Below are 27,004 nucleotides of genomic sequence, written 5' to 3' on the forward strand. Positions count from 1 at the left end.
TCTGGGGCTGGGGGAAAGAGGGAGGAGGAGAGACGGTTCTGGCCTGGTGGCTGAGGGATGGGTGGGTGGGGAGGCGTCCAGGCTTCTCTGCTCTCTGATTAGTGCAATTTGTTTCCCCACGGGAAACAAATTTGTGGTAGGAAACACAGCCCAGAAATTAAACTAACTATATCCAGCCCCCAGCGTAGGGGAGACAGCAATAGCACCTGAGTGGGGTGGGCAGCTTCTGTTCAGGGTGGGATGACAGGCACCGGCTCAAATACTTTAAGGGGTGGGAGGGAGCTGGCTTGAGCTTCCCAAGCCTGGACTGGGTGAACTGGCAGACACAGGTTAAGATTTGGGGAGGGGGACCTGTTCCCTCACACTGAGCCTCTCTGAGTCTTCATTCCCTTACTCCAGGAGCCACTGTCCCCGTGCTCAGCCCTCCTCTGCCTCTTCCTGCAGCTGCTGGTCCTGTTACCCCCGTGTCCTGAGACCCACAAAGCCCTACCAGCTCTGGCTTCTGTGTTCCAAAATGAGCTCTCTCCCTTCTCCCTGGGGAAACACCCATGATCTGCAGGCAGCTCTTGGGAGACAAGCAGGGCTGAAATGTAGTAAGAACTGAAGTTGTTATGACAGATGTAACTGCAATTTGAAAGGATTCCATTCAATTTCTTAGCTGAAAGGGTCCTTGGCAATCTTCTCATGTTTTTGGAGATTTAGTTGAAGGCCAAATAAATCTGAAATGCTATCTGAACATGTGAAGCAGATCAAAACGCACAGTGACTCTTGTTGAGAGGGTGCCGCCTGCCCTTTCAGCTGACTTTTGAATCCCTAATGGGGCTTTTTGGGAACAATGTTTGTGAACTGATTACACCTTCATTCTAAAGGGAAACTGGTGTCCAAGTAAGGGAAGTGACTTATCCAAGGTCACACAGCCAGACAGTGGCAAAGCTGGGACTCATCCCCAGGCCCCCTGACCGCTAGCCCAACACTCCTCTCTCTGCCCCCAAATACCTGGGTTTTCTCTATCTCCGCCCAGCGCAGTCCCCACCAGCTCTGCCAGCCTGGTAACGCAAGGTACATTCATCCTGCCCCATATTCCCCTAGTGCCTTTGGTCCCTTGGGAATGGGCAGGGGGATTTTCTGTCCTGCTTCATGCTGGAAGTCACCTCCCTTCTACCACTGTTAATTAAAAAAAAAAAAAAAAAAATTATGACCCAATTGCTGCTGAGAACAAATGCAAAGGAAAAGGCAGAGACATGCTGCAGGTTTTGCTCATTGCATGTTTTCATCTTTAATTAAATAAGTCAAGTAGGCCATCAGGAGATGGGTTCACATTCTATTCTGCAAAGCAGGCCCTGACTGCCGGTGGCTGCCAGCTCTCTGAAGGGCAGCCCCAGCGTTTCCAGGAGACGGCAGATTGTCTGTGGTCATGGCAAGGACATCTGGGACGACAGTGACAGCAGTGGGGCTGGGAGCAATGTGGAACGGCGCCAGAGGCTGAGCAGAATGAGCTACATGCTACACATACACACACGTGGATGCATATGTATATACCATGGCAGTGTATGCCGTGAAGGGGTGTCTCGTACCATGCAGACATGAAATAGCAAACAGGGCTGAGGTGTTGGCAAAAAGACAGTGTGCGGGACCTGGGAGGGAGCAGGGGAACCAGGCGAATTTGGACTAGAATATACCGCTGAGATGGAGGCTTCAGGGGGTGCCCAGTTCAAGCCAATGGCAGAAGACGCAGACCACATGGGTCATTGTATCCCCCCAGCAAAGCACCTGATCTATGACGTGAGCTAGGCCTGTGAGGATGGCACCATGTCTGCAGCCTTGGAAACACGTAACAAATTTGTCCCCAGTCCAGTTATGGGGTGCCAAAGGACACGAGACCAAAGGATCTTGAAGCTCTTGAGACATGTGAAGTTACCAATTCTGCTTTGTGCTTTTGAGGTAAAGAGCAGCTTCCACTGTCTCTGAAACTGCAGCGAGTTGAGAGGTGATGCGGCTGCATTTAGGAAGCCCTGGACCCTCTCCCTTCCATGTGGCTGCGCCTTGTCCTAGAAGCTTCACAAGCAAACCCACCAACTCAGGAGCCCTGGATTTCAGCAGACGGTCCTTCTATCGGCTTGTACAGATCAATAAGACACACTTGGCTTGTGCAGGCGTCTGCTCCCACCCAGCCCCCTTTTCTCTCCCCTTAGCTCTCCTTGCCTCAGGTATCAGCCCTTGAGGTCTGGCTTCGTTTTCTGACTTTGGGAATGGGGATGGGAGGGGACTGCCTTGAGGACACAGCCATCCAGTCTTCTGCTCCTGTCCTAGCAACGGACAAGCCCTACAGTCAATTGGTCTCACCATGTTGCCCAGGCTGGTCTCCGACTCCTGGGCTCAAGCAATCCTCCCACCTTGGCCTCCCCAAATGCTGGGATTACAGGTATGGGCCACCGCACCTGGCCTCTACGGTCAACAGGCCCTAGTATAGGAGAGGATGACCCGGGGCTGGAAGACTTTAGGGTCAGGATATCTCCTCTACCACCCAGGCCAAGAATCAACCTTCTGGGAAGGACCTCCTGCTGGAGCTCCTTCCATTGCCAGACAGACAGATGGCAGAGATGGGAGGGAAAGATGTCGTGTGATGCCTGGTGCCCTCCATTCTGTGGGGTTTGGTCAGCAGCTGCCCCACTACGCCAGCCTCTGGCAGTAGCTCCCAGGCTGAGGGTGCTAGCAGACCGGAAGTAAACTTGTTATTAAACATCTCTTTTCTGGTTTATTTTCAAGTGCATGTATTGCAGAAGGACAAAAGCCTAAATTTGCTTTATGTTCCTCAGCTTTTGGAAAATAACTCGGTGACCACCTGCGGTGTATGTGACAGAGACTGGCTTCTGTGCACATCTGGTCTTCTCTTTCCCTCTCTATGGGGACCTGAGAATCCTGCCCTCCATTAAGTACTCCCAAGGACCCTCCAGGGCCCTCATCCATTCCTCAATTTATAAACAGGTCCCGAGGGGAAGATGGGAACAGGCAGAGTGGGGACAGCCTGTGAGCGTTGGACGCTGCCCTGTCTCACCAAGGCCTGGAACGTTCTGAGCCATTTCTATAGGCTGGGCCGCAGAACTCATCAACAAGAAAGAACATGAGTAAACACTCATTGCTGAATGGTCCTCTTGTGCTAGGGAGGCTGGCGGCCAGTGGAGAGAAGCCTCAACTGCTCCCTCTGTCTCCGGGCAGGCGGGCACCTTGCAGGGGAAGGCTTCTGGAAGACAAGCTGGAACAGAGGAGAAGCCAGGGCTGGCCTTGCTTGAAAAGGAGGCCCGGCCACCAGCGCTTCCATCTTCTCCATCCCAGCTCCAAGCTGAAAATCATGTCCACGTGGGTGACTCCAACCATATCCACAACGTGTCAAGCCAATAGTCACACCACACTGTCCTTCCCCAAACCCCAAGGGTTCCCAGAGCATCGCTGAGCCCCAGGGGAATACACTTCCAGGAAACATCCACGCACTTGTGACCTGTCTCAAACACCCGGGCAGAGGTAATAAAGCAGCAAGGGCCCTGATGTGGCATCTCAGATCAACATGAGAGAAACCAAGGGATCTCAGATCTTAAACAACGTTCCGGGGCCATCGTGGTGCTGGCGCTCCAGCTCATTCTCCTCTTGTGTTCTGAATCATCTTCTGGTGTCCATGCATGAACGGAGTGTGTGAATGGTTTCTATTGTTATTTTGTCTTTCTTGATTTGGGTATAGCTTTGAGTCCCTGCAGATAATAAGGTATTTTCTGTCTCTTCTTTTCACAAAATAAATAAATTAAGTCAACTTGCAGTGTGCACATTGTCAATGTCCTGAGAAGTCCCAAAGGCCCATTCTTGGTACCATCCTCAGAGAGCGGAGTGGGAGGTCTTGGCCCAGAGTAAGAAGGAGGGATAAAGTCTGCTGTCCACATTAGCAGGGCCCCTAGGAAGAGCCTTGGATGGAGGTGGCTGCCCTCTCCCCAGTCCCAGCACCCCCCATCTCCACATGGGGAACAGAGGAGGGAGCAGTGGGGAGGCTGGGGAAGAACGGCCAGCACTTCTGGGCCTGCCAGAAACATCCTGGCCCCACGGTCATGTTTTCAGAGCTGGTGTTCCTTTGAACTCCAAATTAGAACCATGTCTCTGCACAACTTACTCTTGGACTCTAAAACCAAGAGTGTTGGGGTGTTCAGGCAAAATAGCAAAAGAAAAGAAAAAAAAAACCAAACAAACCCAAGAGTGGAGACCTCCTTGAATGACTGGAGTCCACAGTGACAGAGACCAGCAGCTCAAATAGGCTGATTATAGCGAATCCCATGAGATGGTTACTGGCCTCACCTTCTCCAATGGTGGCTTCCTGCCAGGACACACTCTTCCCTTCCCCATGGCAATGTTGGACTCAGATCCTGTACTTCCATGGTGTCCGTATTACTCAACCCAAAATGCAGCCCTCTTTACAATGGGCCGTATCTGACAGAGAAATTGTCCAGGAAACCAGAAACAGAGCTGGGCAGCCCTCGGCAAACCCTTGCAGCTCCTTGCAAGCTCTGGATACTGAGTTCTGCTCCTGGGTTTGAGATGGGAGTGGGGAAGGCCTTCTACTCTGGGTACACTTGTTGCTTGTCATGAGGCCCCTGCCCACCCAGGAAACATGTTAGGGCCTGTGAGGGATTTTCAAATCCAGCTTCTTCTCAGGGAGGGGCGAGGGCTGCAAATCTCTGCTGCTCTGGACACTAGGCAAGAACACTGGTGGCTTTGAGATTCATCCCACATGGGGTTCAAACAGAAAAGCCCGTAGGGCACTGTGGCCTGCCACGTGGCCACCTCTCCTCGTTCCTCCTGCGGAAGGCTCCTCCTCCTGTCGTCTCCCTCTGCCAGGAGCCAAGTGCTCCCTGCTGGTTTTCCCCAGCCTCCCTCAAGCCCTCAGGCCTTCACTGCTTGGGAGAGGCGCTCCTACAGAAACAAAAGCAAAAATACAGCCACGAAACAAGAAAGACACCAAGCCATAAATAACTTAAAAGCCCCAAATAAAACACAGCACATCCTGCGTTGAGCAATACTCTTCCCAGAGCCCTAAGGAGGAATTCCAGGCACTGGCTGTAACCACAGCAACCAACTGGCTGACTCCTGTCCACGAGGGAGAAGGCGGGCTTCTCAGGGGAGGGGGGCATCCTGGTGGGACTTCTCCCCCACAGGCACTCTGTACTTTCCTCTTGGCCCTACCTTAGATGAGGCCTGGCTGGAAATGGAAGGCCCCGTGAGCTGCCTTTTGCCTCCAGGGACCACTGCTGCTTCTGCCTGCCAGGCCCGAGGCAGCCTTCAAATATGGACATGTTCGGGAGCCAGCCAAGCTGGACGGGGCCTTTGGCTGCACCATTTCAAAACATCCTGCCTGCCAGCCGCAAGGATGTGGATGGGTCAGAGGAGGTAGCCACGAGAATCTAAGGCGGGCAGGGGCTTTGAACACTGCAGTTCTGAATCTACCGTTCAGTCCAAACCCGGCCAGGGAACCGTGTCATGTCATGGCCCTTTAACGCGTTTCCTTCCCCTGCCCTGCCCTCGAAATAATCCTACAAATGTAATCACAGGCTCCTCTGAGGTGTGTCATACAGAAAAACCCTGTGGGCATAGGCAGCGAGGAAGCTTGTCTGCATAGATGTGTGTGCACTTGTGCCTTTATGATGCTTGTCTATGTATAGTGTACATGTATGTATGTCTATATGCATGTGTGTGTTTTGCAGCTCTATATGGGGTCCAGATTCATCAGTAACCAGCACAGCCATCCCATTCATGAAAATGCTGAATCGCTCTGTACTGGTTGGTAAACAGCCACTGTCACCTCAAATGAGCCTCAAATGCCACCTTTGACACCCACGACTGTCCTGGCCCCTCCTCCAAGGACCCACCCAGATTCCAGACTTCACCATCCAGACAAGAAACGGTTAACACCAAATAAAGCAGGAGGTCTGACTGTCACTGGTCAGAGCCTTGCCCCTTCTGGTTGTTAAATATTTGGACTCTGGCCTGCAGGGTCTCTAGGCACGAATGTATGTTATGTTTCTGTGTGTGTGAGATCGAAGCTTGCCAACAGGCCCGGGCCTGCCTAGGCCTGCTCAGGAGGCTGTAACCCGTTGGGTCTCGGTGTGATGGCCCTCAAGGGGACTGGGCACTGTCCTGTTCTCCGCAATTAACCCTGGGGCCGCCGCTTTGGCAGGAGCGCTGGCTGGGGGCCCTACTGCTACAGGAGGCGCTGCCCGCTCACGGCGCTGCGCACCCGCCCTCTGCGAGGGCTGCGGCAGAAAGACGGGGCAGGCCTTTCACGAGGAGGGGCATACGGGGCCCCGGCCCCCCTACGTGACCCAGAAGGTGCCCCTCTCCTCCAGCAGGCTGACTGAGCGGTTGGTGAGGGCGGCGGCGTCCCGCGCCAGTTTGTAGCCGAAGAGGCGCATGGCAGGGCCGCAGGCGGCCTGTACCACCTGGGCCAGCTTGAAGGGCATGCTGAAGCGCCACTTCTCGAACTGCTCCGAGGAGTTCTTCTGCGTGGAGTAGATGCCGCTGCCGTCGTGGGCCGCCTGCGTGTTCTTTTGGATCCAGTCCTCCACCTGCGGGGTCAGGGGGATGCCGGCGAAGCGGTACATCTCGCGGGCCTTCTGCAGCGGCCCGCGCGCCACGTCCTCGTAGCGCACCAGCATGTAGCGGCCCCGCAGCCAGGCGGGCTGCCGCAGCCCCAGCTCCGCGGACAGGCGGATGCTCTCGCAGTTGCCCCGCAGCCGCTGCACCTCCTCTTCCCTCAGGCCGTCCTGGCCCTCGTCGTCCAGCCACTTCTTCCAGGTCTTGTACTTGCCGGCGAAGGCCACCATGCGCGAGGCCAGCACGGCCCGGGGGTCGCGTACCAGCTGGATGACGCGCAGGTCCAGGCGGGGGTCCTCGGCCAGCGGCTGCAGGAACTCCAGCTGCCGGATGCGCACGGCCTTGAGGGCCATGTGCTCCTTGCGGCGGCAGGCCTCTGCGGCCAGCGTGACGTTGAGGGGGCCGCAGCGGCGGTTCTTGCAGTGGTACTTCTCGAAGACCTTCTTGACGAAGGGTGTACAGACGGGGTCCTCGCACAGGGAGCGGCTGGAGCCCCGGCGGAACATGAACTGAGTCAGGTGGTCCTCGGGCAGCGGCGTGATGAAGTGCTCCAGCACGTACAGGTCGCACAGGAAGAGCTGCTTGAGCACGTCGCGGTACACCAGGGCCGAGCCCGCGGCGTTGGCGCCCCCCGGCTCGAAGGACACTGTGCGCTCGATGTGCCACAGCGGCTCGAAGAGGTAGAAGATGTTGCCCTGCTGGTTGAAGAACTCGCCTACGAACGAGGAGCCGGTGCGCGTGGTGGCCATAAGCAGCACATGGCGCCGGGGCCCCGCCACGGCCGGTCTGGGCGGCTCCTCCTCCTTTCTCTGCTCTTCGTCTTCCTCCCCTGCGGCCTCCACGGCTGGCTCCACGCCCAGCTGCAAGCTGAGGTTGCGGAGACGGCTCTGCAGCTGGGAGAAGGCTGAATCAAGCTCGCTCAGAGACAAGAGAGATGCGTTCTCAGCTAAGATCAGGGATGGGTCGGTGCTGTTGGCGTCTGCCAGAGCTTGGGGGATCTGCTTCAGCTTGTCTGAGACCCTGTGAGGACAAAGAAGATCAGCGTCAGTGGCTGACTGGGGACCCCGTCTCCTGGGCAACCCTAAGCAGTCCTCCAAGCAGATCACCAAAACCTGTCTCAGTTGGGTTTCCCCAAAAGCAGACTTTGAGGCAAGGATTTGTGTTTAAGTAAGTTTATTTGGGACATGATCACAGGAAGTACTGGATGGCGAAGTGAGGCAGGGGAGAAAGAGGTCCACGATGGATGTGCTGCTAGGAGCAGGCGTGGGTATGGGAGGCTTAGTCTGAGGGGGATCTGGGGGGGACATTTACTCCCTAGTACTTCCTGCTTGCCAGTGTGCCAGTGGAGAGAAAGACCTCAGGTGCAGAGCTGTAGGGGCTTGTAGTAGAACCCAATAGGCACAAGCTAGAACGGTCCTTACTCAGTGACCCAACTGGGGGATTGACGGTGTCCACTATATTGCCCAATCCCTGACCCACCCATCTCAGCTAATGCTTTCTTGCAGGGCTTGTGCCTGGGAGGAGAACTGGCTAAGAAATCTTTCTACATCTAACAGGCCCACTGCACATAGCTGTATGCTGCCAATTCAAAGGGGTAAAGGGGCATTCCCAGATTAGCCTATTTGAGGGACATGCCCCTGGAGTTGAGCAGTACACAACCTGGCAGCTGCACATTGGCAGCCCTGCCCATCAGAGTATCCATACTAGGACCTTGCCCTTCCACGGGCTCAATGACATCGAGACTTCTACAGGGGATGTGCTGCTAATGCAAGGCCAGGAAGTAAATTAACAGTAATAGTCACAGCCAGCAAATACTGGACACCAACTATGTGCCAGGCACTGGGCTAAATGCTTTTACATTTTCTCATTTAATCTTTACAACAATGCTGGTCCCATTATTAGCCATGTTTTACAAAAGAGGAACCGAAGACTCAGAAATGTTAAGCATCTTGCCTAACTTTTCACAGCTGTAGAGGGCCAACACGGGGGGCTCCAACCCAGGCTGTCTGAGTCCAGAGCCCAAGTCTCACCCCTGTGCAGTCATGAGGACGTGTGCAGAAGCCACTGCCTGGGACACAGGAGGGGCCTGGGGATGGCTTGTTGAAGGAATGCATTTGCAGGTCCACAGAGAGCCCTGCAGTTACCTCCCTGTCCCCACCCACCCCACCTTGAAAGGAAGATGAAGACTTGGGCTTGCAACCCTCACCTTGATATGATTTTATTTTCCTTTTCGATGAAGACAAAAACTATCACCACAAAAACCAAGAAAAGGGCGTATTTGCTTCTCATCTTCAGGCTGTGCACAAAGTCCCGGCAGTCCTGGGGCAAAGTGAGTCCTTTCTCCATGGGGAAAGGTGGGGCCGTGGGGGCTCCTCGGGCCGGCTTGACACTTAGCTCAGGGGCATCACTCAGGACCCAGCTTGCCGTCTTCAGGTGGGGGACACCCTTGTCCTGCGGAGAGACAGGTGGTCAGAACACCCTTGTCTGTACACGAGGAATGCAGAGGATGTCTCTCCACCAGACTTTTGAGGATCTCGGCCCTGGTTAGCAGCCAGGACCCCAGACCCACTCTCCAGACAGACTGTGCACCAGAGACACTGAAGGTCTCTTTAATAGGTCACTTAAAATGCTAATGAACCATCGGGTTCATCCATCCCACCTCCATCAGTTTCTCCCTTGACCTCACACATCAAAGGCCTGTGCATGGAAAAGAATAACCTTCGTAGCATCAATGTTTATAATAGCAAAAAGAGTGCAAACACCTAAATGAAAATGGTGGAGCATCCAGGTAATGGATTTTTATGTGGCCACAAAGAATAATGAGGTGGATCTATAAATGTGAATGATCCAGAAAATACATGAGAACACACACACACACACACACACACAGGTGCAGACCCTGTGCTTATGCAGGACGGGGCTTCCCAACCTCAGCACTGTTGACATTTTCCACCAGGTGAGTGGGGACTGTCCTGTGAATTATAGAATGTTTGAAAGCAGTCTTGGCCTCTACGCACTAATTGCCAATAATTGTTTGTTTGTTTTGGAGACAGGGTCTCACTATGTTGCCCAGGCTGGAGTGCAGTGGCATGATCATAGTTTACTGCAGCCTCAACCTCCCAGGCTCAATTTATCCTCCCACCTCAGCCTCCTTAGTCACCACAAGTGCACACCACCACACCCAGCTAATTTTTAAAATTTTTTGTAGAGATGGGGTCTTGCCATGTTGCCCAGCCTGGTCTTGAACTCCTGAGTGCAGGCAGTCCACCTGCCTCGGCCTCCCAAAGTGCTGGGATTATAGGCATGAGCCACCACGCCTGGCCCCCACTGCTCATCTGTAACCATCAAATATCTCCAGACATTGCTAAATGTCTCCTGGGGTGGGAAGGTGGGGGGTGACAAATCATCCCAGGTGGAGAACCTCCGATGTAGCAAGATCCCATTCAGAAACAAATGCTGGGAAAAAAATATAGATGCGGGATACAAATGGACTCTGGCTGCAGGAAAACGCAAGGCCTGGTAACAATGGTTGCATCTAGAAGGTGGACAGGTAGGTGTAGAGAGAAGGTGGAGTGAGGCTTATGTTTGCTATGTAACACTGTGCCTTGTTACACATTTTACCATGTGTATATGTAAATTATAAAAAATTAACGAAAGAAAAAATATCATAGTGCATAAATTCTACCTAAATCCTTAACATGGCCTCAGCCTTCAGGTCTCCACTTTCTAGGCAGCCTCCCCCAGGCTATGTTAGGGCTCCCTACAGCCCCACCACTGTACAAAGATTATCATGAGCACCTGGGACTTTGTCATAAAGCCATAAAGCAACAATTGTTCAATACTGAACATCCCTTCAGGCAGGACAGGGAGTTTGTCTGGGCCCCTCATTATCTCTCAATCCTGGGCCAGGCAAGAGATACACAGTTGGTGAACAACAGATAGATAAAGGAAAAAATGACCCTCGACTAAAATAGTATGTATCATCATTATTATTATTATTTTGAGATGGAGTCTTGCTCTGTCGCCCAGGCTGGAGTGCAATGGCGTAATCTCGGCTCACTGCAACCTCCGCCTCAAGCAATTCTCCTGCCTCAGCCTCCCGAGTAGCTGGGATTATAGGCATGCATCACTGCGCCCAGCTAATTTTTGTATTTTTAGTAGAGACGGGGTTTCACTATGTTGCCCAGGCTGGTCTTGAATTCCTGAACTCAGATGATCCACCTGCTTCGGTCTCCCAAAGTACTGGGATTACAGGTCATTATTATTATCTAAATAGATAATATCTAACAGGGTCTTGCTATATTGCCCAGGCTGGCCTCGAACTCCTAGGCTCAAGCAATCCTCCCTCCTCAGCCTCCGGAATAGCTGGGACTGTAGGTGTGCCACTGCACTTGGCTACAAAGTTGTTTACGGCTAGAGCAAATACAGGTGCAGAAAGAAGAGTCTATTCCTTTTTTTTTTTTTTTTTGAGACGGAGTCTTGCTCTGCAACCCAGGCTGGAGTGCAGTGGTGCAATCTCAGCTCACTGCAACCTCCGCCTCCTGGGTTCAAGTGATTCTCGTGCCTCAGCCTCCTGAGTAGCTGGGATTACAGGCATGTGCCACCACTCCCAGCTAATTTTTGTATTTTTTGGTAGAGATGGGGTTTCACCACGTTGACCAAGTTGGTCTCGAACTCCTGACCTCAGGTGATCCGCTTGCCTCGGCCTCCCAAAGTGCTGGGAATACAGGTGTGAGCCACTGCGCCTGGCATAGGAGAGTCTATTCCTAACTGGAATAGTCCTGCCTCTTCCTAATTTTCCTGGGCCTTTTCTCATGAACTTATTAAGTTAATATTTTCTGAGCATTTACCTTGTGCTGGCTTCTGGCCTAGGCACTGAAAATACGGCGGTGAACAAGCAGGCATGGTCTATGCCCTCCCGGAGCTTGCACTCTGGTTGGGAGGGCCAACCAATGATATGGGCAGCTGAAGTTTACTGAGTGCATATTGCTCTGTGCCAGGTGCCGTGCTAAGCACTTGCACTCATCAAATCCTCAGCAAAGCCCTGTGAGGCTGCAACTAGCCCATTTTACAGGTGAGGAAACTGAGGTTGAGACAGGTTAAGTAACTGACTTAAGGTTCCTCCAGCAGAAGCCTCTGGCCACCCCTCCCAGGTCCAGGTCATTTGAGCTTCTTGGTGTACCTTGGGGACCCCCAACCTAGCTCCTATGGTGGGGCTTTCTGGCTGACTGTCTCCCTTCCCAGAATGCAAGTGCCTCAAAGTCGGGACTCGCATCTAGAATGGCACTTGGCACAGACCAGCTGTCCAAAAATCAATGGTGAGGTTGGTGCCTGGCAGCTGTTAGCATGAATGTGTAGAATGGCCAGTGGAGCTACATCCCCCATGCACCCTGTTTAGCCCGTGGTGGGGTGTGAGGCCACTTGCTCCACTGAGAGGGTGAGAACCACCACTGAGTTTTCAGAGTACGAGGTGTTGAAATCCTGACTTTCTGTCGTCTCCAATCTCAGGTTGTCTGGGGCTGATGATGTGAGGGAAGCAGAAGGAGCTAGGGTTAGAAGTCCTGGGCTCTAGTCCTTCCTGTGTCTCTACCATGCTGTGCAACCTTGTATAAGTGACAACCTCTCTGGGCCTGTTTGTAGCATGAAAAGGGCAGTCCCTGCTGATAAAGGTGCTGTGAGGAACATATCTGTTGATGCATGGTAAATGCTCGTGAAATAGGAGAGGGGTGAAAAGGCAGGTGTGGGTGGGGGAGCTGCCCTGGCTACCCCCTTCCCTCTGAGCCTGGCACGTTGGTAAGGTATAGAAGTTGGGGTGCCTAAATGACAAGCCTCTGAACCTTCTCCTTCCCTCCCTTCCAGGGACTATTTCTATTTTTAAGTTGCTGTTCCAGCCTCCTCATCCCCAGAGCAACACAGCTTTCCTAAGATCCTTCTTGACGCTGCCCTAAAAGGAAGGAAGCAAAGCTGGACACTTGGACAGGAAACCCAGGCAGGCTGCTGGCTCCCTTGCCTTGCCCAGACAGCTGCCCTTCTGTTTAGCTTTGGAAACCTAGCAGGCAGGTGGGCAAGCAGGTGAGAGAGGTTTGGAGCTTCCCAGAGCCAGAAGCGGGGAGAGGGTCATGGTGCCAGGAAGTCACAGGGCCATGAGCGAAGGGGATAGAGCCCGGATGGGGGTTACTCAGCAAAGCCCCACGCAGAACTCACCATGCAAGAGGCCCTTTACAAGAAGCAGGCCTGTGACACCTGTGACATCAGATAAACCTTTGTATCACTTGTCTCCCACTTCCATGGGGCAAGGGCTCGGCCTGCCTCCCTTGCTTAGTTTATGGGAAGAACCGAAAAAGCTCTTCCTCCTTCTCTTGGTCCCTCCTAGCCCCTAGAACTCAATACCTTTCATCCGGCCAGGCACGGTGGTTCACGCCTGTAATCCCAGCACTTTGGGAGGCCGAGGCAGGTGGACCTGAGGTCTGGAGTTTGAGACCAGCCTGGCCAACATGGTGAAACCCTGTCTCTACTAAAAATACAAGAAGTAGCCAGGTGTGGTGGTGGTCGCCTGTAATCCCAGCTATTTGGGAGGCTGAGGCAGGAGAATTGCTTGAACCTGAGAGGTGGAGGTTGCAGTGAGCCAAGATCATGCCATTGTACCCCAGCCTAGGCACCCAGAGTAAAACTCTGCCTCAAAAAAAAAAACAAACCAAAAAACAAAAAAACCTTTCATCCCCTCAGTGCCCCAGCAACTATATAACAGCCCAAGGAACAGGTGGTATCCCCTGCTTGGGCCCACTGGGGGCCTCTTTGCAGGGTGCCAGGGCCAACAGGGAAGTATGCCAGAGGCATGTGCCAGGTCAGCTCTGCTTGAGTGCAGCAGGCAGTGGGACAGCTCCCTTGGCCCAGTTTTGTCCAGCACTCTGCACATTGACAGCAAACACCAGAGGCAGGAAAAGAGGCACAGTGCTGAGTTCTTTCAGGGCGGCGACCATCTGGTGAATGCACACCACGTGCGAGGCCCTGGGCAGAGCCAGCCCAGCCTTCTAGGTGCTGGCTGGGATGTGGACTCCTATCCCACCTATGATACAGTTCTCAAATCACTGTCCTCCCTCTGTCTCACATTCTCACCTGCCTGCCACCTCCCAGCTGTCTCATCTGGCTTCTGCTCCGTACCCCTCCACCGAATAATGCTCCTGACGGCGTCCACAATCTCCTGGGGGCCTAGTGTGGCTGGTGTGGGCTTCTCATCCTCTATGCTGCATCACCTGCTCCCTCCCCGCTGAGGCCCACACTCCTGCTGGCCTCCCCACACCCCCTCCTGCTTCCCTGGCTTCCTCAGGCCCGGCCTTTTCTATGGGATCACATGTGGGCAGCCACCCAGACAGGGGAGCACCTGAGCACTGATTATAACTGTGCTGCCACCCAGCTTCTCAGCCACATGGAAACTTCTTAGAGGCACAGACAATAAGGCAGCTCCTGCTTCAAACACTCCATGCACTACTTGGTAAAACAAAAGCCCTGTAAGGGCCTTTGAGATCGAGACCCTGCTCACCCTTCCCACCTCTTCTCCCAACACCCCCACCCTGGCCCTTCCTGCCGCTCCCCATCTGGGGGCTTCTGCATCAGCTGGTCCCTCTGCCCGGGCCAGATCTGCTCTGGCTGGCTCCTTCTAAGCAATCAGGACTCAGGTCAAATGTCCCCCCTGCTCTGGAGTACTTCCCTGACCCGTGACCTAATGTGGGCCACCCCCATCACTTTCCCTCTCAGCGCCCTGCTTTACTCCCTTCATAGATGGAAATGCGCTTGCTGATGGCCTCTCATCCCCCAGAACGTTGACTCCGGAAGAGGAGAGCTTCATCTGTCTGCTCCACCCTTGCATCTCCAGTGCCCAGAATTGTACCTGGCACAGAGTGGGTGCTTCATAAATACTTGCTGAATGAATGAATGAATGAATGAACGAATCAGTGTCCTTCCCAAAGCATTGAGCCTAGTGCAAGATGCTTAATCGTTCTAAGTTGACAGAAGATATGAAGAGGAAGAAAAAAAGGCAGTTGCTCCATACATGAGTGGCTGTGAGCATGAGCGCGTAGGGCCACAGGTACATGCTGAGGGCATGTGCTGGGAACCTGTGCTGGGAGCATGGTGCGAACCATGGCCACCGACTGTGGGCAAAACTTCACACTTGGGACTGCACATAACTTTACTCTCTTGAATTCTTGTTTCCATCCAGCCTCTCACAGCTGTGGGGTAACAAGGGGGCGGGCAGAAAACAGCTTAAGCCATCGGCAGACAAATGTGAGGGAGGGAACGCTGTGGAAAAAGGGGGCTATGAGCTGAGGCCGGGCAAGCCCCAGCAAGTGAGGCTTCGGCTTCCCTGCCGTCTCTCCCCCAGGGGTCTTTCTGCTGAGGCCTCCCTCGTGACTTGGCAAGGTGCCTCCTAGAGAACGAGTTTTCTACTTGGATGGCCTCCAACCAGGCCCTTCCACTGAGGCCCAAAATGGACTGCGGCCCATTCCGGCCTCCCCTGGGGAAGGTGGGGGTCCCAGCAAGTCGGCTGTGATAAGGGACGGCCCTGCCAGACATTGCATCAGGCAGCAAAACTCCACTCCCCTCATCTGCCTGGGGCCAAGAGCACAGTGGGGTGGGGTGGGGTAGGGTAGGGGGAGGTTGAGGGGGTGTTCAGCTGTTGCTGGCCCGGCCTCTTGGCCTTTCCCATGAGCTGGAGGAGGAGCTGCATGGGAAAAGGAGCCAAGGCAGGGCAAGAGCTGGTGACAGAGGAGCTCCGAGGCAGAGTGGGAGCTCCGAGGCAGAGTGGGAGCGCTGAAACCCACTGTGGGAAAGCTCCACGTGTGCTGGGTGCTGGGAGGCTGCCCCCACCTTGTTGCCAAACACCTTGGAGTGGGCTCTTTTGTGAGTTTTCTCAGAATCTGCAGAGTGGAGAGAGGTGGCAAGGGAGCCCCCAGGCCACTGGCACAGTAGGGCCAGGGAAATGGAGCTCCTATGCCAGCCTACCCTGGTTTTTATTTTTTAATTTTGTTCTTATCATTTAGCTCAAAATGTCAACTGCCTTGGTTTTACACGAGAAGAGCTTGTCCATCCGGTGGCCTGTCCAGCCCAGATTCCGTTTCACTTGGGGACAGCCAGAGACAGCTTGGGAAGGCCGAGGCCACCCAATCACGAGCGTGTTGTCTGACAGGAGAGTAAACGCCCAGCCCAGAGGCTGCTGAATGAGCCAGTGAGTGAAAGAAGAGCAGGAATGAAAGAACAGGAAGTGAATGAATGCCTGGCTGCAGCTCCCCCACCACCTCCACCCCCCTGCACCTAGTACAGCCCCGGGGCTATGGGGCTACGTTACTCCCAAGAGCATCTGAGCACCCCAGGGCTCCAGCTTCCTCTTCCTCTCCCAGAAAGAACCGATCTTTGATTTCCTTTTGTCCAACCGCTGCCAAGACTGAGTAGAAGCAGGCAAAGGTGTGTCACCTGAGTGTCAGTGGATGTCCATGTAGCCGTAAAGGGGCGAGTGCCATAGGTGGATCCTGGGGCTGAGGGCCAGCCTGGCAGGGGTGGGGCTGCCACAGACTCTGAGCCAGCCTCAGCCAGGACAGGCCTGGCTGCCCCTCGGCCCTTTATGCCCGAGTGGGGCTGTGGGGGAGCACACTTTCTTGCTCCCATTGGATACGATCCCTTCCAACAGCTGCAGGAAGTGCAGGACCTCAGGTTGGAGAGGTAGGAACTGACCTACACGTCCTGGCTTCACTGCACTTGCCTGGTCAGGAGCTGTGGCTGAAGCTGGTGTCTAGGATGCCCTCAACCATGTAGCCGGGCAGCCCCGGGAGGAGTCTGCTGGCTCATTCAGAACCGACCTGGACATGGACCAAGATTCATGGCCAAGGACGTGGCCCAAGTCCAGCATGGGAGAAGCATGGCGAGCATCTTATCAGAGCCGGCAGGCTGGGTAACTGTGGTGCATTGGCACAGTGAAAGCAAGCCATGCAGGGGGCACCATCACAGATGCAGAGCTACAAAAACATAATGTTACGATTCTTTTCACCTTATGCCCTTTTATTTATTTATTTTTTGGGGGGGACAGGGTCGCACTCTGTCACCCAGACTGGGGTACAGTGGCATGATCTTGGCTCACTGCAGCCTCGACATCCCAGACTCAGGCAATCCTCCCACCTCAGCCTCCCAAGGAGCTGGGAGCACAGGCATGTGTCACTATGCCTGGCTACATTTTTTCTTAAATCATTTATGGAGGCTGGGCGCGGTGGCTAACGCTTGTAATCCCAGCACTTTGGGAGGCTGAGGTGGGTGGATCACAAGGTCAGGAGTTCAAGACCAGCCTGGACAACATGGTGAAACCCCGTCTCTACTAAAAATACAAAAATTAGCTGGGCATGGTGGCGCATGCCTGTAATCTCAGCTACTCGGGAGGCTAAGGCAGGAGAATTGCTTGAACCGGGACCCAGGAGGCGGAGGTTGCAGTGCGCTGAGATCCCACCACTGCAAGACTCCGTCTCAAAAAAAAAAAAAAAAAAAAAAAATTTATGGAGACAGGGTCTCTCTACATTGCCCAGGCTGGTATTCTCTTTTATAGTGTTTGAATTTTTGGTAACTATACACCTGTATTGCTTTAATAACCAAATCTAAAATTTCAAAAGAGGAATGTATTATCACTTTGGAAGTGGTATGAAAAATACATTAGAAGAGGGCAGGACTGGAGGCCAGGAGCCCAGTCAGTCCCTTCTGCAAGGGTCCAGGAGAGAGCAGGTGGCTGAGCGAGGCAGTGGCAGAGAGGTAGAGGGGGAGGTGACACTCACGAGATGTTCAAGAAGTCAAAATGATGCTAGCACCTTTTCCACACGGATGCTGCCAGAGGACATCACGTTTGATGAGATAAGCTGGTCACCAAACGACAAATAATATACAATCTCACTTATCTATGAGGTACCCAGAGCGCCAAAATCATAGAGGCAGACAGAAGGGTGTCCGCCCGGGGCTGGGATGAAGGGCCGGGGGGTTAATGTTTAATGGGGACAGTTTCGGTTCTGCAAGATGAAAGGGGTTCTGCAGTGGAAGAGTGGGGAGGGTTGCCCAACAGTGTGAATGTACTTAGTGCCACTGAACTATACACTTGCAAATAGTTAAAATGGTCAATTTTATGCTATGTACATTTGACCACAATAAATAAATAAACAACGGCCAGGCACGGTGAGGCCGAGGCAGGAGATTGCTCAAGCCCAGGAGTTTGAGACCATCCTGAGCAACATAGTGAGACCCTGTCTCAAAAAACAAAACAAAAAACAAAACAAAACAAAACAAAACAAAACAAACCCAGGAAAATACCCCCAGCAATGCCTGTGGGTGAGGGGAGGTTAGGGGGACAGAGGAAGCTAGGAGGAGCCCGGCTCTTGCCTCGGACAGTAGTCTTGTTCTCCACGATACCCACAGTGCCTGGCACGTGGCAGGGCTCAATGAATGTTTGTGAAGCAAATGAATGGAATTATGCACTGCCTTAAAGAGTTCCTGTTGTTTCCTGTAGGCTGGCCTTCTTCCCCTAGAACCAGCAGAATATTGGGCACCTACAAGATGCTTAATTAATACTCCACTGAAAAAAGAAGGCCAGCATAAAGTTAATTTATTGCCCAGAAAGATGCTTATGTTATGACGCTGCACCAAAAAATAGGACACACCAGTATCTCCAGTTGCAGTCTATTTTATAAAAAAAAAAAGTGGGTGTATACATGCATATGCACACACACACACATACACACAGAGACACATACGTTGGTGGGGGGGGCGGGTAGAGAGACAGAGAGAGGGAGAGAAAGAGAAAGAGAGAGAGTCTTGGCACAACGTCTGACAAAGTTAGCAATGAATCTCTGTGTAGCTATGGGTGCTTTCAGTTTCCTTGCTTTTGCTTACTGTCTTTGAGGTCCTATGACCTTAGGCAAGGAACTTAAACCTCTTTGAGTACAGTTTTCTCATAGCTGAAATAGGGACATTTACAGCAACTATTGTATACCTTTGTCCCTTGCTTGGCTTGTCTTTCATGAATGAGGGAGGAGGTAAAGGCACAGCGAGCCTGGGAAATGGCACAGAACTGCTGCCAATCCATTCCACACCACAGCTGGCAATGATCTTGACCCAGCTAATTTTATATTATTACTCACATGCCTTTATATGTTTTTGTGAATATGACCAGGACAGATTTTATTGTGCTTTGCTTTATTACGCTTCACAGATACTGTGTTTTCTACAAATCAAAGGTTGTGGCAGCCCTGTCTTGAGCAAGTCTTATCAGTACCATTTCTCCAAAAGCATGAGCTCTCTGTGTGTCTCTGTGTCACATTTTGGTAATTCTCACAATATTGCAGATTTTTTCATTATTATTATATCTGTTATGGTGATTTGTGATCAGTGATTGTTGATGTTACTATTGTAATTGTTTTGGGGTGCCACAAACCACACCCATAGAAGATGATGGATTTAATCGATAAATGTCTGTGTTCTGACTGCCCCACCAACCAGCCATTCCCTGGTCTCTTTCCCTCTCTCCAGGCCTCTCCTTGTTCCCTGAAATGCAACAATATTGAAATTAGGCTAATTAATAACCCTGCCATGGCCTCTAAGTGTTCAAGTGAAAGAAAGAGTCACACTTTTGTTGCTTAAAATTAAAAGCTAGAAATGATGGAGCTTAGTGAGGAAGGAATGCTGAAAGCCAGAAAGGCTAAAAGTGAGGCCTCTTGCACCAAACAGTTAGCCAAGTTGTGAGTGAGTGCGAAAGACAAAATCTTTTTTTTTTTTTTTTTTTTTTTTTTTTTTTTGAGACAGACTCTCGCTCTGCCCAGGCTGGAGCACAGTGGTGCGATCTCGGCTCACTGCAAACTCCACCTCCTGGGTTCATGTGATTCTCGTGCTCAGCTTCCCGAGTAACTGGGATTACAGGTGCCTGCCACCACACCAGGCTAATTTTTGTATTTTTAGTAGAGAGGGGGTTTCATCATGTTGGCCAGGCTGGTCTCGAACTCCTGACCTTAAGTGATCTGCCCACCTCAGCCTCCCAAAGCGCTGGGATTACAGGCGTGAGTCACCACACCCAGCTGGAAAAGTTCTTGAAGGAAATGAAAAGAGCTACTCTAGTGAACACACAAATTATAATGAAGTGAAACGGACTTGCTACTGATATGGAGAAAGTTTGAGTGGTCTGAATAGAAAATCAAACCAACCACAACAGTCCCTTAAGCCAAAGCCTAAACCAGAGCACGTCCCTAACTCTCTTCAATTCTAGGAAAGCTGAGAGAGACAAGGAAGCTGCAGAAAAGTTGGAAGCTGCTAGCTTTGGTTGGTTCATGAAGTTTAAGGAAAGAAGACATCTCCATAACATAAAAGTGCAAGGTAAAGCAGGAAGTGCTGATGGAGAATTGGCAGCAAGTTATGCCGAGGATCTAGCTAAGATCCCTGATGAAGGTGGCTACAATAATCAACAGGTTTTCGATGTAGACCAAACAGCCTTCTACTGGAAGAAGATACCATCTAGGACTTCCATAGCTAGAGACGAGAAGTCAATGCTTGGCTTCAAAGCTTGAAAGGACAGACTGATTCTCTTGTAGGGGCTAAGGTAGCTGGTGATTTTAAGCTGAAGCCAATGCTCATTGACCCTTCTAAAACTCCTAGGGACCTTAACAATTAAGCAAGATGTACTCTGCCTGTGCTCTGTAAATGGAACAGGCCTGGATGACAGCATATCTGTTTACAGTATGATTTATTCAATATTTTAAGCCCACTGTTAACACCTACTGCTTAAAATATTACTGCTCATTGACAATGCACCTGGTCTCCCAAGAGCTCTGATGGACAGGTAAGAGGAGAGTAATGTTTTCATGCCTGTTAACACAACATTAATTCTGCAGCCCATTGATCAAGGAGTAATTTTGACTTTCAAGTCCGTTTTTAATTTTTTTTTTTTTTTTTGAGACAGGGTCTTCTTACTCTGTCACCCAGGCTGGTATGCAGTAGCTTGATTATGGCTTACTGTAGCCTCAAACTCCTGGGCTCAAGTGATCCTCCTGTCTCAGCCTCCCAAGTAGCTGGGACTACAGGTGCATGGTATTTCACCTGGCTAATTTTTGTTGTTGTTTTTGAACGGAGTCTCGCTTTGTCGCCCAGGCTGGAGTATAGTGGCGTGATCTCGGCTCACTGCAACCTCTGCCTCCCGAGTTCAAGCGATTCTCCTGCCTCAGCCCCCCAAGTAGCTGGGATTACAGGTGTCCGCCACCATGCTTGGCTAATTTTTGTATTTTTAGCAGAGATGGGGTTTCATCATGTTGGCCAGGCTGGTCTTGAACTCCTGACCTCAGGTGATCCACCCACCTCAGCCTCCCAAAGTGTTGGGATTACAGATGTGAGCCACTGCACCCAGCCTCCTGGCTAATTTTTAAATTTTAATTTGTAGAGATGTCTCACTATGTTGCCCAGGCTGGTCTTGAACTCCCGGCCTCAAACAATCCACCTGCCTTGGCCTCCCAAAGTGCTGAGATTACAGATGTGAACCACCACATCTGACCCTCAAGTTACATTATTTAAGAAATACATTTTGTAAGGCTATAGCTGCAATAGACAGTGATTCCTCTGTTGGATCTGGGCAAAGTAAACTGAAAACCTTCCATTGTAGATGCCAGTAAGAACATTTGTGACTCAGGAGAGGAGGTGAAAATATCAACATGAATAGGAATGTGGAAGAAGTGGATGCTAATTTGGAAGAAGTGGATGCTAAGAAGTGGATGGAGGAAGTGGATCCATGTGGATGATTTTGATGGGTTTAAGACTTCAGTGGAGAAATGAACTGCAGATGTGGTGGAAGTAATAAGAGAAAACTAGAATTAGATAGGAAGCCTGCAGATATGAGCGAATTGCTGCGATCTCATGATAAAACCTGAATGAATGAGTTGCTTCTTATGTATGAGTCAAGAAAGTGGTTTTTGAGAGGGAAGCTACTCCTGGTGAAGATGCTGTGAATGACAACAAAGGATTTGGAGCAGGGTGTCCAGTCTTTTAGCTTTCCTGGGCCACACTGGAAGAAGAATTGTCTTATTCTACACATAAAATACACTAACAACTAACGATATGTGATGAGAAAACAAACAAACAAACAAAAAACGCAAAGAAAATCTCATAATGTTTTAAGAAAATTTACAAATTTGTGTTGGGCCACATTCAAAGCCGTCCTGAGCTGCACGTGGCCTGTATGTTGGACAAGCTTGATTTAGAATATTCTATAAACTGACTGGGAGTGGTGGCTCACGCCTGTAATCCCCACACTTTGGGGGGCTGAGGCAGGTGGATCACCTGAGATTAGGAGTTCAAGACCAGCCTGGCCAACATGGTGAAACTCTGCCTCTACTAAAAAATTAGCTAAGCGTGGTGGCAGACGCCTGTAATCCCACCTACTCTGGAGGCTGAGGCAGGAGAATTGCTTGAATCTGGGAGGTGGAGGTTGCAGTGAGCCGAGATCGTGCCACTGCACTCCAGCCTGGGCAACAAAAGCGAAACTCCATCTCAAAAAAAAAAAAAAAAAAAAAGAATATTCCATAAACTTAGTTGATAAAGCAGCAGCAGAGTTAGAAATAATTGACTCTAATTTTGAAAGAAGTGCTACTGTGAATCAAATAGCACTGCATGCTACAGAGAAATCTGTCATGAAAAGAAGAGTCAATTGATGCAGCAAACTTTATTGTTGTGTTATTTTAAGAAATTTCGGCTGGGTGCAGTGGCTCACACCTGTAATCCCATCACTTTGGGAGGCCCAAGCGGGCCCAGGAACTCCTTGAGCCCAGGAGTTCGAGACCAGCCTGGGAAACATAGTGAGACTGTGTCTCTGCAAATAATAAAAACATAGGCTGGGTGTGGTGGCACGCACTTGTGGTTCCAACTACTCAGGAGGCAGAGGTCAGGGCATTGCCAAGGTGATCAGGACTGCTGCAAGCCATGATCGTGGCATTGCACTCCAGCCTGGGCAACAGAGCAAGACCCTGTCTCAAAACACAAAAAACAAAAAACAAAAAAAAAAGAAAGAAATTGCCACAGCCACCCTAATCTTCAGCAGTTAGTCAGCAGCCATCAACATTGAGGCAAGACCCTCCCCAGCAAAAAGACTACAACTTGCTTGCTAAAGTCTCAGATTGTTAGCATTTTTTTCAGCAAATAAAGTATTTTTAAGTTAAGTTATGTACTTTTTTTAAACATGCTACTGTACACTTGATAGACTACAGTATAGTAGAAACATAACTTTTTTTTTTTCAGACAGAGTTTTGCTCTTGTTGCCCAGGGTGGAGTGCAATGGCATGGATCTTGGCTCCCTGCAACCTCTGCCTCCGAGGTTCCAGCGATTCTCCTGCCTCAGCCTCCCGAGTAGCTGGGATTACAGGTGCCTGCCACCATGCCTGGCTAATTTTTTGTATATTTAGTGTTGACAGGGTTTCACCATGTTGGCCAGGCTGGTCTCGAACTCCTGACCTCAGGTAATCCGCCTGACTTGGCCCCCCAAAGTGCTGGTATTACAGGTGCGAGCCACTGCACCCGGTCGTGTAAATGTAACTTTTATATGCGCTGGGAAACAAAAAAATTTGTGTGACTTGCTTTATTGTGATATTAATTTTGTTGCAGTGGTCTGGAACTGAACCTGCGATATCTCTGAGGTATGCCTGTAACAGCCAAAATATAGAATGTCTTAGGGCTTCCCCACAAAAGGTTTTAGGGTTTTGGGAAAATTTGGGGAAGGCCACTGGAGTGCGTCTGGAGTGTGAACATAATCCCCTATGAGTATTTCAGCAGAAAAAGGCGGAGGGCAACTGCCCAAAGAAAGCACAGACGTGCAGGGCAGAACGACAGTCTACGTGACACCATTTTTCATATATTTAATTAGCGAAGAACAAAATGCCCTGGAATATACTGTGTGGGTGGATTTTGGGGGAACCGACTGGCAGAGGCGTGAGGCTCATCGAGTGGCCAGGGGCTCCTCCACATTGCCCAGACTGTTTCGCAGTCAGGCTGAGGCCATATGACTGGTTCTGACAGGTAGGATGTGGGTGAAAGTGATGTAAGCCACTTCGCTTAAAATTATCCCACACATTCATCCAGGCCTCTCTCCCCTGGCTGTGGCAACAGTGGAGGCCACATGTTCCAACTGGCTTAGTTCACAATGGAAGCAGCCTGGATCCCTGGGATGCGGCTTAGAGAGCCACCCCATCTGCATCAGATGTGATGCAGGAGAAAAAACAACCCTTTGCTGTGTTAAATACTAAGATTTGGGGGACTAATTGTTCCTACAGCATAGCCTGTCCCGTCCTAATACATAACGTTCATGGGAGTGTCCTTTCTGAAGGACGATTTGGCCAAACCATCACAGTTTTAAATATGCATACTCTTTGCCATGGGCTGAATGTTTGTACCCCTCTAAAATTTTTGTGTTGTAATCGAATCCCAGAGTGCTGGCATTAAGAGGTAGGGCCTTTGGGAGGTGACTAGGTCACCAGTGTGGAGCCCTCATGAATGGGATTAGTGTTCTTCTTAGAGGCCGGGCATGGTGGCTCATGCCTGTAATTCCAGCACTTTGGGAGGCCGAGGCAGGTGGATCACCTGAGGGTGGGAATTCGAGACCAGCCTGACCAATATGGAGAAACCCCATCTCTAATAAAAATACAAAATTAGCTGGGCGTGGAGGCGTATGCCCGTAATCTCAGCTACTCAGGAGGCTGAGGCAGGAGAATTGCTTGAATGTGGGAGGTGGAGGTTGCGGTGAGCCAAGATCACACCATTGCACTCCAGCCTGGGCAACAAGAGCAAAATTCTGTGTCAAAAAAAAAAAAAGAAAAATTATTAGAGCCCTAAGGGAGCTTGTCTGGTCCTTCTACCAGGTAAGGACGCCACAGGTAGGCGCCATCTTGGAAACAGAGAGCAGCCCTCCCCAAATCAAATCTGCTGGCTCCTTGATTTTGGACTTCCCAGCCTCCAGAACCATAAGCAATAAATTTCTGCTATTTGTAAGTTTCTCAGTATATGGTATTTTGTTATAGCAGCCCCAAAGGACTGCTATAATGCTCTTTGACCCAGGAATTCCACTGCTAGGAACTAATTTTGCTGATACACCTGCATGGATACAACAAGGACACATACAACAATAAATCGATCATAATTACAAAAGGCTAACCATGACATTAACGCATGTTAATAGGCAAAACCAAAACCAAAACAAAAAACAGCAACTTGTTAGCTCAATGTTAGGTACATTTATCAGTGCAATACTCTGTAATGATTAAAAAGAAAGAGGAAGTTCTGGAGAGCTGACATAAAACACTGTTCAAGACATGAGTGATAGAAGCAAGGGCAAGAGTATGCATGGCATGCTACCAACTGCCTACAAATTGGACGGGATCCACGTAAATGCTGGATATCTTTGGAGATGGAAACAAGAGATTGACAAGAGTGGTTGAGAGAACTGGGGAATGGGTGGGAACTGTCACTGACTTTTAACTTCTACTTTCTTCTATTGTTTAAATTTGTTACCATGTTACTAAAATAAAATATCAATATAAGAGAAAGTTATAAAAATAACGGAAATAAAAAGCATATGGAGTTGTATCCCAATCCATCATCCTACACACAGTTAGCACTTAATATTTACTTGAATAACCAAGTCCATCTAAGCAGCTTTGTGATGAACCTAACCCAGAACAAGCAAGAGGGATCCTGACAAAGATGGTAACTGTACCAGGTTTCCAACTTTTTTTTTTTTTTGAGACAGGGTCTTGCTCCATTGCCTAGGCTGGAGTGCAGTGGTGTGATCATGGCTCACTGCAGCCTCAACCTCCTGGACTCAAGCAATCCTCCTGCTTCAGCCTCCCAAATAGCTGGGATCACAGGCATGTGTCACCACATCTGGCTATTTTTTTAAAAACTTTTTGGAGAGTCCTGGTCTTTCCCTGTTGTCCAGGCTGGTCTGGAACTCCTGGGCTCAAGCTGAGGCTGGCAAATTATTTTCTCCTCCCTTCCTCCCTCCCTCCTTTCCTCCTTTCCTCCCTCCCTCCCTCCCTGCCTGCCTTCCTCCCTTCCTCCCTTCCTTCCTTCCTTCCTGAGCCTCGCTCTGTCACCCAGGCTGGAATGCAGTGTCATGATCTCAGCTCACTGCAACCTCCACCTCCTGAGTTCAAGAGCTTCTCCTGCCTCAGCCTCCTAAGTAGATGAGATTACAGGCAAGTGCCAGCATGCCCGGCTAATTTTTACATTTTTGTAGAGATGGTGTTTCACCATTTTGGTCAGGCCGGTCTCGAATTCCTGACCTTAAGTGATCCACCTGCTTCGGACTCCCAAAGTGCTGGGATTACAGGTGTGAGCCACCACACCCGGCCTGGCAAATCATTTTCATCTCATGAGTAAAAGCTAATAGGTTGGTAATTGGCAGCCTGGAGCACTTTGATGAGAAGAATCCTGAGGTCAGGCTTGTTTTCTGTCGGAAAGGATGTGGCAGTTGATTAGTGATGTCTGCTGTGTGTATAGATAGGGTGTATTAGGCTGTTTTTGCACTGCTATAAAGAAATATCTGAGACTGGGTAATTTATAAAGAAAAGCAGTTTAATTGGCTCCTGGTTCTGCAGGCTATACAGGAAGCATGGTGCTGGCATCTGCTTGGCTTCTGGTGAAGCCTCAGGGAGCTTTCAATCATGGAGGAAAGCAAAGCAGGAGCAGGCACTTCAAATGGCAAAAGCAGGAATGAGAGAGAGAGAATGTGGAGGTGCCACATACTTTTAAATGACCTGATCTGGCAAGAACTCACTACGAGGAAGACAGCACCAAGCCGTGAAGGATCCACCCCCATGACCCAAAGACCTCCCACCAGGCCCCACTTCCGGCATTGCGGATTACAATTCAACATGAGATCTGGGCGTGGACAAATATCCCAACTATATCACAGGGGAAGCGCTGGCACATGTGCCATGTACTTGTTACCCCTACTTTAGGAGGAGACGGCTAAGGAAGGCTAGGAAACTTCTGGGCCCTGGAGTCCTTTTTCTTCCCTCATCCCTCATGTGCCCTATTTTTTCCCATTTTGGTCATGCTCATCATTGCAAAACGCTGGGAGTTTGGAGCTTTTGTCAGTTTTATCAATCAGCAACCTTTTGACCAGAAATGTGTGCATGTACGTATACATGCAATGGGTGCATCATACGTTCACATGCTCAGGAGAAGCCCATGGAAGCTGTGAGGGGACCATGGGCTAGCCTTCAATGGCTATACAATGGCCACAGCTTCCCATTTTGTTCTGCACCTCTGTAAAGATGGCTCCATTACAGGATTTCTGAGATAACCGGGTAGAGAAAAACTCTCCATGCTT

The 27,004-nt window shown here is 50.6% G+C and overlaps 1 protein-coding gene across 3 annotated transcripts in view; it reads right to left on the reverse strand.

The window, feature by feature from the left end:
• Positions 1-1,247: 1,247 nt before the first annotated feature.
• The window catches only part of CHST3 (carbohydrate sulfotransferase 3), a 49,445-nt gene continuing 23,688 nt past the window's right edge, over positions 1,248-27,004 (reverse strand). For all 3 annotated transcript variants that reach the window (XM_054435995.2, XM_054435993.2, XM_054435994.2), the window contains exons 2-3: positions 8,834-9,078; positions 1,248-7,647 (exon numbers count right to left, since the gene is read on the reverse strand). In XM_054435995.2, coding sequence (XP_054291970.1) covers positions 6,348-7,647; positions 8,834-8,973 — 1,440 coding nt within the window. In that variant the 5' untranslated portion in view covers positions 8,974-9,078 and the 3' untranslated portion in view covers positions 1,248-6,347. The remainder of the gene's footprint in view (positions 7,648-8,833; positions 9,079-27,004) is intronic.

The sequence above is a fragment of the Pongo pygmaeus genome, chromosome 8 (assembly GCF_028885625.2).
Source record: "Pongo pygmaeus isolate AG05252 chromosome 8, NHGRI_mPonPyg2-v2.0_pri, whole genome shotgun sequence".
Lineage (NCBI taxonomy): Eukaryota > Metazoa > Chordata > Mammalia > Primates > Hominidae > Pongo > Pongo pygmaeus.